We start from the raw sequence: 12,162 nt of genomic DNA on the forward strand, positions 1-12,162 counted from the left end.
CTTCCCTCCAGTAGAAAAGCCCTTCACGGTGAGTATCCAATGGACTCTTCTGGCTCTCCTTTCAGGAGAAGTGATGTTGGTCACAATATCAACCCCTCAGGCTATAAAATTCTGCTACTAGATGCCAGGTCAGTCACAAGGAAAAGAGCAGCCATCCAGAATTTAATCCTGGGTTATCAGACTGACTGGCACCTATCATTGAGGATATAGACAGAATCCTCAAAAGTTAGAGACGAACCATATGTCCACTTTAAAGTAGCCTACCTAGTATCTCACCCATACACCACTGAGTTCTATATGTGAATTTCAGCTGATCTCAGTGAGACTGTAGAAACTCTGAACCAGTATCTGAGTGGATGTGGACCAATAAACTGCAGTGTACTCCTGAGAAGATGAGATGCTACTGGTGGGCAGGTCTTAAGTACAACGTGTTCTAGATAAAGTTTTCTCCCTTTGCAGGAATAGGTCCATACTCTGAGGAGCTCTTGGATCCACTGTTGCATAAGCAGGTGGAAGCTGTGGTTAGGAGTGCTTTTTATCTGGTTACTAGTTAGCCAGCTGCAACCTTTCCTGGGCAGAAAATATCTGGTCTCTGTGGTGCATTCCCTGGTTACATCTAAATTAAATTATTGCAGTGACCTCTACATACAGCTGCCCTTGTAAAGTGTTTGAAAAGTTGATTTGGTGCAGAATGCTATCCTGAAATTGTTGACTGGTGTGGTTTGTAAGGTCCATATCACTCCAGTCTTAGTTCCTCACATCCTCTGCAGACATTTGGAGGGGTGCATGGCCTGTCACTAAGGTAAAAGAATGCTTCCAAAGGGAATGACAGAGTTGTTGTACAGGTTACCTTATTTATTTGTTTGTTTATTAGATTGAATAGACCGCCCACCCCTGGAGGGCTCTGGCCGGTGTACAATATACATTATAGCCTGGGCCTCCCTCTCTATAATCACACATTTCTTTTCTCTACCTGACAACTTCTGACTTGGATGAAGGACTGGGTGCCCTTCCTCCCCTTCCCCTGGTGATAACACCTCCCCTAACCCTGTGCCTGAGATGAGTATTTTCAGAATAAAAGGCTCCAAGACCTTTAGAGCTGGTTCTTGTGTTAGGGCATCTTTGTAGCCTTTGAAAGACTTCTTCTGCCTTGGGAAACCGCTAGAGATTTTTTTGGCAACTGCTTCTATGTTACGTCTGTTAGAGGAGATACTATTGTAGCACACACTGGGATAAATCTGCAGTAGTACCACACTAAAACAAAACCCTAATTGGGAAAAAAGTGTTACACTTTTTCAAAAATCAAAAGCCTGAGAACATGAAACTTCTCAGCAATAAAGGTTTTTGTCATTTCTGTAAAAAATTTTCTTGGCTGCTGCATGTTCTCTGTTTAGAAATCAGTATGGCTCTGACATTCTATATACTGGGTATAAACCCCATTTATTTGGTATTACTGTGATGAATGTGATAAATATGTGTGAAAGGTATAGTTTTGAAACTAGCTCTAGTGCGGTTTTTCAAAGATTGAATTATTCTATTAAAGTGACACATATGACTAGTATTCTGTTTTGGAATATGTTTAGATAATTATAAGTAGTCTTTTGGATTAGATCACTAAATATTTGAAAACATATTCAGTATAACTGACTGAACAATTTACAATGCGCCTAAAAATTTCCTCATGTCCACATAGCCATCTCTTTAGCTTTTTATGAATATCGTAGCTTTTATTCATTCCTGAGAATAGGACCCACCAACAAACAATAAAAGCCGTTGGCCCCTCTTCATTCCCATACAGGGTTTCCAGATCAATATTTGGAATTTACAGTAATTTACTGGTAATGGGTAAATGAATGGAAAGAATTACAGTGCCTTATGGGTTACAGCTGTGTCCTATATCCTTTTAATCTGAGATCTATTGTAGGTGAAAATCTTTGTTCTATCATCTGTAAACACAGACTAAATAGTTAAACTGATGCTCTGGGTTCTCAAAGATAGAGTGCCTATGGTGTTTTGAAATGTGTCAGATGTTGACAGATACTACATGGTTTGTGTATACAAACACTCTTTTGTTTGTGAAATATTCTTGTAGCATGTAAGGAGCTGAACTGTCACCTGTTTTTCTCAGAATATTTTCACAGAATGTTAAGAGAAATATTGGTGCATCCAGTTGCACCTAATTTTAGTTGTGAACCTGCTGTGGAACAGATTCCTGGTATTTTGTGCATGTAAAGAATCCTCTTCCCCCAGACCAAGCTGAAAGAAATATTCTACTCTTGTTTGAGAAGGCTGATTGGAAAATTGGATTGGGTTTCTAACTGTGCACTTTTATTGATTAAAATTGGCTTAAAATGGAGTATTTCTGCACAAGCTTTGCACTGCAAAAACAGCAGGGCCAAATATTCGTGGGGGCCCCTGATGAACTATCCCCTGATGTATGGGTGAAAAGACAAAGAGGAAACAATATTTGGTTTGGAGAATGATGGTGCACCAACTGACATGCAAGCATGAAGGAAGTAAAGTTCATTCTGCAGCAGGGAAGAAGCCCCTAAATATATCTTAATATATGCTTTGTTTATCTTAAGGAAAGCATGTTAAACTCCAAGCTGCCTTTCTGTATTAACTTTTGAAAAGTCAGCTCTGTCAGTAGTTCTACTGATAATTAAGGATTCCTGAAATAAATGGATGGATACATACATTATTTCAGAGTACAGAAGCTGTCACACTTCCCTAGTGGCGAAGCTCCCAGGGAACGGGGGGTACGCCACGCACCGGGTGCACAGATTTGGGTCACGTGGGGGTGCAAAATTCCCCTGGCCCCTCCCCCTTCCCCGTGCCTCCCTGCGCGCCCCCACATTTATTTTAGGAAACCGAGCAGGCTGGAGAACAGGCCTGCCTGTTTGGCATTCCCTCATTGAGCCCCCGTTCTCGTTCATGTTTTTAAAATTTTAATTTTGTTTAATTGTTATTTTAACTTTTTATATATTAAATCTGGTTTTAATTTATTTGATTGCCATTTTAAGGACCCTAAATTGAGTGGAAGTGTGGCATAAAATATTTTAAATGAAGTGAAAAAATACCAAGGTTAGTTCGATTTGCAATATGCTAGAACTTGAATAACTTGACAGAATAAATGCCTTTAATCACATTCTCAAAGAACCATCTAGTTCTAATCAGGGTTGGGATTATCTTAAGTAAATACGGTATGTTAAAAGTGGCACTTTAAAGAGCAAGAAACTTTATTTCAGCATACATAAGCTTTTGCAAGTCAGAGCTTGCTTCATCAGATGCATGGAATGACAAGATGACCTATGCATGAAGCTGTTCATTAGGTGTCAGAGAAATCTGTTAAATTTTAAGATGCCAGAAAACTCCTTGTCATATCTTGTAATGTGCCTGGCTAGGTAAACTGCATACCTGTCAACTGTGTAACCCTTGAGTGTTAAGTGCCATTACCTTACCAGAGCAGATAGAAGTACTTGGGCACTGACACTTGACACCACCAATTACTTATCTTCTTTCATTTTCTTCCAGCCCTAAAGCAACCGTAGCTGAAATGAATCATGTACTTCTGTTTTATCCCTCTTGGTCATACGATATCTTAGGAAGGATAAGCATTACTTTCACCACTGTACATTGTCAGATATCTAGTGGAACGCCCTATAAGCATAATATCTCTTCCTTTCTATTTGCAATCCTAAATTTTCTACAGTTTAAAGACAATTCTGGGATCCTGCTGCAATGAGAATAGGGTGACTGTATTCAACCTGTTTATACCTTGATGTAGTAAAAAGTTTTACAATCTCTGTAGAGATAAAATTTAATTTATGGACTGGGTATTTCACTGGTTGACTAAACAAACCCCAAAAATACAAACCTAAAGCGCCTGAAAAATACAAATGGGATTTTCAATATATCTAACAAAATTAGTCTCCAAGCAGTTTTAAGTATTTTGCTGTCTTATGTTGTTTGTACAATATGAGTCTAAAACTAGGTTAAACATCTGGAAGGTTGCTTTAAGGAATACGAGGGGGACAAAAACATGAAATGGAAGAAATATGGTTCTGTCCTTGTAATCTTAGATTTGTGAAGACTAATGTGCCCCGGGAGTCTGTTTGCCATCTCTTCCTTCCTTGCTTCTTGAGATAAGATGAACTATGAGGCGTAAATTATTAAAGGTAGTTAAAAATAAGGATTTTTTCAGATATGGCAGAAACTCAGCTAGAGAAATGACAATATCATTGTGCATTGCTGGTATAAAAAGTGCACAGAGAAACACAGTCCTACTAGAGAAAGTGCACTCAGCTTCACTCCTGAAGTTCTTAGAGAGGGAGTGCTGTAACAGAATTATATGTGTTGCATCAAGACAACTGAAGAAGAGTTTAGATTTATACCCCCCTTTCTCTCCTGTAAGGAGACTCAAAGGGGCTTACAATCTCTTTTCCCTCTCCCCCCCACAACAAACACCCTGTGAGGTGGGCGGGGCTGAGAGAGCTCAGAAGAACTGTGACTAGCCCAAGGTCACCCAGCTGGCATGTGTTGGAGTGCGCAGACTAATCTACCGTATATACTTGTGTATAAGTCGACCCGCATATAAGTCGAGGCACCTAATTTTACCACAAAAAACTGGGAAAACTTATTGACTCGCGTATAAGTCGAGGGTGGGAAATGCAGCATCAATTGAGGCATCAGTAGGTTAAATGTTTTTGAATATTTATTTCAAAGAAAAACAGTAAACTGGCTCTGTAAGTGGAAAAAAGGGTCAACAAGAACAATATGGTATCAACAATAACTTTAAAAGTACAAAAACGTTAGCTCAACCAGCAACCAAGCTAAAACACAAGAGTTAAAATCCTTCAAAACTGGATTCCGCATCATCATCTGTATGTCCAAATGTAACCCGACTTAGATTTTAAGAGGGATATTATCAGAAATGAAAAATCTACTATTAGCTTCCATTGTAAACAATGGGGGATGGGGCATCCCCTTTGGGGGTCAATAACTTTGGATCCCCTGACCCAAACTTTCCCAAACCTGGCTGGTATCATAAAGAGACTCTCCTGATGAGACCAGCCAGGTTTGGTGAAGTTTGGTTCAGAGGGTCCAAAGTTATGGACCCTCAAAAGGGTAGCCCCATCTACTAATAGCTCCCATTGAAAACAATGGGGAATGGGGGCACCTCCTTTGGGGGTCCATAACCTTGGACCCCCTGAACCAAACTTTGGCTGGTATCATCAGGAGAGTCTTCTGAGGGTACCCTGAAATTTTGGTGCCTCTAGCATAAAAACTGCGCCCCCTGCTGGCCGGCAAAGTAAAAACACACAAAAAATTTAAATGACCCGCATATAAGTCGAGGGGAGCTTTTTCAGCATTAAAAATGTGCTGAAAAATTCGACTTATACATGAGTATATACGATAGTTCCCAAGATAAGCCTCCACAGCTCAAGTGGCAGAGTAGGGAATCAAACCCGGTTCTCCAGATTAGAGTGCACCTGCTCTTAACCATTACGCCCTGCATGGCCATACTGGCAAAGGATGCCATTTTAACACAAGTGGGAAAGAAATGTCAACAAGTCCTTTCCATGCCCTAATTACATCTATATTAGATGTAATAGTCCCATGTAGAGAGAATTGCAATCATGGGGCTACCCATGAAAAGGGTTCAGAAATTTCAACTGGTGCAGAATGCTGCAGCCAGGATCTTGACTGGAGTGGGTTGAAAGGACCATTTCATTCCAGTTTTGTCCGATTTGCTGGTTTCCAGTTTGTTTCTGAGTACAGTTCAAAGCGCTGCTGTCGACCTTCAATGGCCTGTTTAGTTTGGAGGAACATAACCTGAAGGACTACCACTCCCTTATGAACTTGTCCAGTGGTAATCTTTGAAGGCCCTGTTTTAGGTGCCCCAACCTTCTGACATTAGGCAAGTAGCAACTTGGGAAATAGCCTTTTTGGTCATGACACAAAAACCCAGGGAGAAAGTCCCCTTCTGTTGCCATCTTCTAATAGAGGGTATGTTTTGTTTGGCATTCCTTCAGTGATTCTCTCCTTCCTGACCAATGTTTTAATTTTTGTTTTCATGTCTTTGTATATATTTTAGCTCTGTTTTTAATTATTAAATGCTTTAAATTGTTTTAATGATGTGATGGTGCTAAACTATGATTTTATTGTTCATGTTTAACTTTATAAGCTGGCTTGGTGGCACTTGTCTAAATAAATACTGTGATTTCTCAAGCTTTCATGTGATATCAGCTGACATCAGAAGCGTAGCTCCAAGCGGGAAGGGGCGTTCTGGGGGCGTGGCCCTATGGGGGTGTGGTGAGGGTGTTCCAGGGGCGTGGTGGGAAGGGACAGAGAATGCCCTGGGCACTTTTCCCCCTTGCTACGCCTCTGGTTGACATTTTCAGTTTGGGTAGGAGAATTAACATCCCCAGTTTTTATGTGTTTGGATTTTTTTTCTAAGAAAAATATCGGCTTGCAGAAAAAAAATCCTGTTTGGCCCGGTAGTATGATTTTTAAAAAATTTGTACTTTTTGGACCGTTATTCAGAATTAGATGTAAAGCTATTCTGACTGGAGTCTGTTTTATGGAAGCCTGACGGTTCTTTCACAGGCTTGCTTTTTAAGTAGAATTTCCTAGCATGACCGGTAACTCATATGCGCTTCCATGATAGCCAGCCCATGACACCTACTGTGTTGCAGACATCTCTCTTATACCTGGTAATCTGTGACCGGAAGTCTTGCAACATTCTAAACAAATTTTCCAGTAAATCTAAATCTATGCAAAAAGGAATTTTCCATTAAATGAAAAAAATATTTTATTGTGTGCTGTAAACTGATTATATAATTACATTTTTCTTCATTTGCAGAAGGAGCTGAGCCTTCCAAGAAGAGGAAGTTTGTAAGTTGCTAATGTTTTACTTTCATTGTGTTCATTGCTCTGTATGGAGCTTGACAGCTCTTCAATATGTCTCTCTTCTTACAGTGACTGATGAAATGAAGGTTAAATGAGCTAGTTGATTGGCAGTATGATGCTCACAAAGAAGACTGAGATTGTAAATCCATGCCTTAGGTCCTTGTAGTTTGCTGAATGTTTGTATTGGTACTTTTTAGTGATCGTTTAGTAAAGGATGGTTTGTGCTTTCAGGAGACTATTAGCAAAGTAAATAAGAAATATGCTTTTGGAACATAAAGTCTGTTATTTGAGTTTAATGTGTAGTTGCATAAGTATCTGAATACTTTTGCATTTACCGGTAGCTGAAGTTTATTTGATGTACATCTAGATGGCAGTGGATTTTCAGGAAATCAAACATATTGGATGATGATGATGTAGATTACCTTTTACAAAACCATTAATGGAAGTATATTTATTTAAGGAAGACACATGGAAAACTAATTCCTGGTAAAATACACACAGTTTCACATGCATGTTGGGGAAAAATACATGTAAAAACCATTGCATGATGATATAGATTTCAATTTTGGTAGTTGATCAGTGAAATTATGGATTTTGCAAGCATGTTTTGCAAGCATGTTTTTTTAATTGATTAGAAATAACTATATTTAGATGACCTCTTGTGGTTAATTATATTGTATCGATCTGTATGCTTTGTTTTATTTCCAAGGGCATTTTGAACTGTTATGTTTTTAAGTATGTGTTGCTTGTAAGTGCTGTATCTTTTTCCTCCTTAAGGATGCTTAGGCAGATCTACATAGTCGTACATATTTATTTCTGGATGATTTTTAAACAACCTTTCTCTAGAGCTGGGTCTAGGAGATTTACAAAGTAAAACATAATACCATAAAGGTCATAACAATGGAAAAAACATTAGTGGTGAAATCAAAACTGAAAAGACTTTCAACTGATGCATATTCTTTATCTCTCTTTCTGTTAACACCCGCAACCCCATCCGAGGACGGGTGTGTGTGTGTGGGTGTGTGTGTGTGTCAGTGAACACCAAAAACTTCCCAGTCGTCTGCAAGCCCTCCATAGTCCCAAATGGTCCGAGGGCTATGACTGGATGTTCCTGACTCCAAAGGCTGGTGGAAGCTGACTAAAATAGGCTACACCCCAAGCTGTGCCAGTATCCACCTGGATGCTGATGCTGCTCTGTGCACCAGGCCATCTTTCAGGTTGGGTGCTACTGAGGTCCACAGCGCCCACCTGTCTTCCAGTACACCCTCCCTTCCAGCCTCAGTGCCACTTACACTGGGGAGGGGGGCAAGTATGCCAGTGCGATCCTGCACTGGATTCAGAAGCCCATTCCCTCCCCCCCCCCCCGCCATATGATTGGGCTTCCCATCTTTTAGTTAAAATGGTAGTTTTCATAATGTTACAACTTTTTTCTGCATGACAATGGCCTTGTTTAGAACATTATCTCTAGTGTTTGAACTACCAAAATTCCTGTCAGAAAAAAAAAGGACGATGAGATATTTGGAAGGACGTTCTGCAGGAAAAGGCAAGGCAGGATTCTGGACTGAAAACACTTATAACTGTATATACATTTCAGAAATAGCAAATACAAGCTTTTGGTGCTGTTTACATTAAAATGAAATTTATGGATATGAGAATTTAAGTTACAAGTGATAAAGTAATCCTTTTTGGAGTTCTGGTTTTGGAAATTGTTAATACAACATTTTATGCATTCAATGAATTTTTAGTAACTATTCTTGTTGTGCGTTATGACTAGAAAGTTCATCTTTGTATTTATGGGTATAGAATATCTGAATGAAAATGCTGTTAGTTGGCTTCTTGGTTTAGAAAGAATGGTAAAATAACTGGAAATTTAATTTACTTGCATTTTTGGTTTCAACAGATTCTCAAACAATCCTTCCTTTCAGTGAAAGGTACCAAATTAAAAACTTCCATCAGCAACGGTTTTGCTTTATTTTCAGTGTGTTTGCACACACTGAAAAATCATGCTGCTGCATGTTGGCCACATAATGATCATAAACCTCATTATGTGATGGAAGGAAAGAAGCCGATACCATCAGATAAGGTGCTGAACAGAAAATTCCAGATGCATACAACTTAATAGGAATTGTTAAGCTTCTTTTTTGCTTAAGGCTTACTGTGACAGGTTGACAAGGGTTTGTAATTGGTCTCTTTATCAATGATTTTGAGTGTGGATTATTGGATTACTTTAGGGAAGGAAAGATAAAGGTAGAAAATAGAATAGAATCTTGCTACAACCAAGCAATAAAATAACAATGGGACAGTATTACATTCATGCAGAAGTCTAAATTTTCTATTGTTAACTATGTGTTCAGTTATACAAGACTGACAACTATTTTAGAAGGAAGATTTGGCTGCAAGTTTAAAAAAACATGCTTCAAGCAAATGGTCCAAGATGTGTTTGAAATTGCACTATTGAAAATAACACTGAATAGATTTCTCTGTCAGGTCAAACTGTGTGTATTAAGTGCTGTCAGGTCACTTCCAACTTACGGTGACCCCATGAATTAATTACCTCCCAAACATCCTATTGTTAACAGCCTTGCTCAAGTCTTCCAAACTGAGGGCCATGGCTTCCTTTACTGAGTCAATCCATCTCTTGTTGGGTCTTTCTTCCTGCTGCCTTCAACTTTTCCTAACATTATCATCTTTTCCAATAACTGTTATTTTCTTGTAATGTGACCAAAGTACAATAACCTAAGTTTAGTCATTTTAACTTCTAGGAAGATATATCTAAAATCTGATTTGTATTCCAAGAAGGCAGCAGTTAGCAAGTCACCAGGTCCATCATCTGGTGTTTTTTATCAAAAGGAACTGGTAGCACTAATTTCAGGATGCTGAACTATACAATATGTGAATTGTGTGTTCATGAACAGTCTGGAACTTAGTAACATCTCACAGAGGATAAATATTCTTTCATGTATGGAACAACTAATTATGGTTAAAAGCTAAATGCTAAATTTAAGAATAGATAAAAAGGAAATTAAAGCTGTTTGTGAAACAGTCAATGGAATGGATTTTATATATACGGACATTTCACTTTCTGAGTTTTGGGGTTTGCCTTTTGGCTACCCATTAATGCAAGGAGAAAAAGTTTTTGTGGAAGAGAATGAAGACTTCCTGCCTTTTGACAGGGTGTCGTTGCTGGTATGGTTCTTCAGTAAAACCTTGCCAATGTTACTAGAGTCAAATGAGTAATACTCAGATTTTCTTTTCCTAATAGCAAATTCTAGGTCTTTGTTGTCTATATTTTACCCAAAAGGAAAATATAACCAAATTCCCCTTCCTGCACTCTATTTCAGATGAGATATATCAGTAATGTTATCCCCTCCACATCGCTGGGGTGCAGCACCCCACGTGATCTGGAAATCTACATAACATTTTTTGTTCCTCCCTTTGTACCAGAAAATAAGTCTGATTTTTTCTTTTAATTTTAAAAATTAAATTGTCTGTATTTATGGTATTAAAAGATAAAATATGTTGATATTATGCAATACTATACATATATTTTGTGCATTTCTAAACCTTTTCTGTGTCATCTGCTGCTTCTCCAAAACTTCCAAAACCTCCCATTGCAGTGGGTAATGTCGCAATGTGTACTTAGATACTTAACTGTACTTAGATACACACAAAGATATTTCTCGGTGTTACCATATAACTTAAGAACTTTGACAGATTTACAAATGAATGAGAAAAATTTGGAGAGGCTATCACATGGAACTTCTATAAAATAAGTCAGGGATCCCCAACCTTTTGGGGTCTGTGGGCACGTTGGAATTCTGGAGCGGTATGGTGTGCTGAATAACAAAATGGCTGTCATCATCAGAGACTGAAGTTATATGTAACTCTAATAGTAACAATTTGACGTTTCAGGCAAAAGCTTTAATAGGGTGCCTTTGAATTTTACATTTTTAATTAATTAATTATTACATTTTTACCCCGCCAATCTCCCGAAGGAGGGCGGCTTATGAATAAAAACAATAAAAATATAAATAATATAAAAATATAAGTATACTAATCATTAAAACCAATTCCAACAAGATGGCATTGAAAAAGAAAAAACCTACATGGAAACATAACAGACAGATGTGCATGCCATATCCAGACGAGGACCACGAATGATGTTTTCACAGCCAATCTGAAGCCCTGCTAGGCAAAAGCCCCATTTAGCCCCTCTACTTTTTAAAAGCATTTGGCAGGTTCCAGAAGAGGTAGGTTCTGTGACGCTCACAGCCACCACGTTGGGGACCCCAGAAATAGGCAATATATCTGACTATCAAATGCTGGGAACAAACCAAAGAGGACTTCTAGTACTTTTATTTTCTTATTGTGAGCTTCCAGAAATGTTTGAGTGGATCTTGTGCTGAGCTTAATGGACTTTGTTCTTAAAGATGTGCTGAATGGAAAAAAAACTGTTTTAGTATTACCAAGAGAATGAAAGATGGAACTCCATTCTCTTCTAAGTTTAAATTTAATTTTGGGCACCTTCAATGTAGTTAGGTGGGAGCATTTAGCAGCTTAAATACAGGAACGAACTTTGAAGCTTGTGGAAGCGTGACATTGCTCTTGGAACTAGCATGGCCCATCTTTGTGCTAAGTAGTTTGGCAACAACATCAGATTTTTCTTCTTCGCTTGATCTGCAATTTATTTGTTTATTTCAAATGGTTGTATCCTGCTTTCCCCCCCTGCAAAACTGAACTAAAAAAAATCCCACACACCCTAACAGCTACTTGAAATCACAAAAGAACAACGAAAGAGGAGAACCAGCCAGAGGGGCTGAGCAGGTGGAAGAACTAAGCTCCTGGTAAAACCTCTGACAAGCAGCACCAATGAGCTTCTTAAGCATTTTCCTGGATTGTTTTTTTTGAAAAGGGAAATCAACCTTCAAAATGCTTGTGTTCTGTTCAAGTGTGAGAGTTGATTGTCTGGGGACGAGCAGATTTTAGTCTGGATATTCTGTACGTTCTTCTGCATAAACATAATGAATGTGCTCATGAGACACTGTAAGTTTTTTTCTGAGTGAACTTCTGTACAGTCCTGTGAGCGACCTGAGCTCCAGTGACATGGGGTCTCTCCCTTGTCCTTCCTGTTCTGTGTATTATACTCTTTACCTGAATTTGTATTGCAAAAGTTCAAGTTTTAAGGCATCTGGCTGAGGAGAATATAACCCATATTACAGTTCTTGCACATATTTTTGGTATGATGGCTTT

The 12,162-nt window shown here is 38.7% G+C and overlaps 1 protein-coding gene across 4 annotated transcripts in view; it reads left to right on the forward strand.

Annotated features, from left to right (window-relative positions):
- Window positions 1-12,162, forward strand: part of MAST4 (microtubule associated serine/threonine kinase family member 4) — a 312,250-nt gene that overhangs the window by 124,866 nt on the left and 175,222 nt on the right. For all 4 annotated transcript variants that reach the window (XM_048502661.1, XM_048502662.1, XM_048502663.1 and 1 more), the window contains one exon: window positions 6,866-6,897. In XM_048502661.1, coding sequence (XP_048358618.1) covers window positions 6,866-6,897 — 32 coding nt within the window. The remainder of the gene's footprint in view (window positions 1-6,865; window positions 6,898-12,162) is intronic.

Source organism: Sphaerodactylus townsendi, linkage group LG07 (assembly GCF_021028975.2).
Source record: "Sphaerodactylus townsendi isolate TG3544 linkage group LG07, MPM_Stown_v2.3, whole genome shotgun sequence".
Taxonomy (NCBI): Eukaryota; Metazoa; Chordata; class Lepidosauria; order Squamata; family Sphaerodactylidae; genus Sphaerodactylus; species Sphaerodactylus townsendi.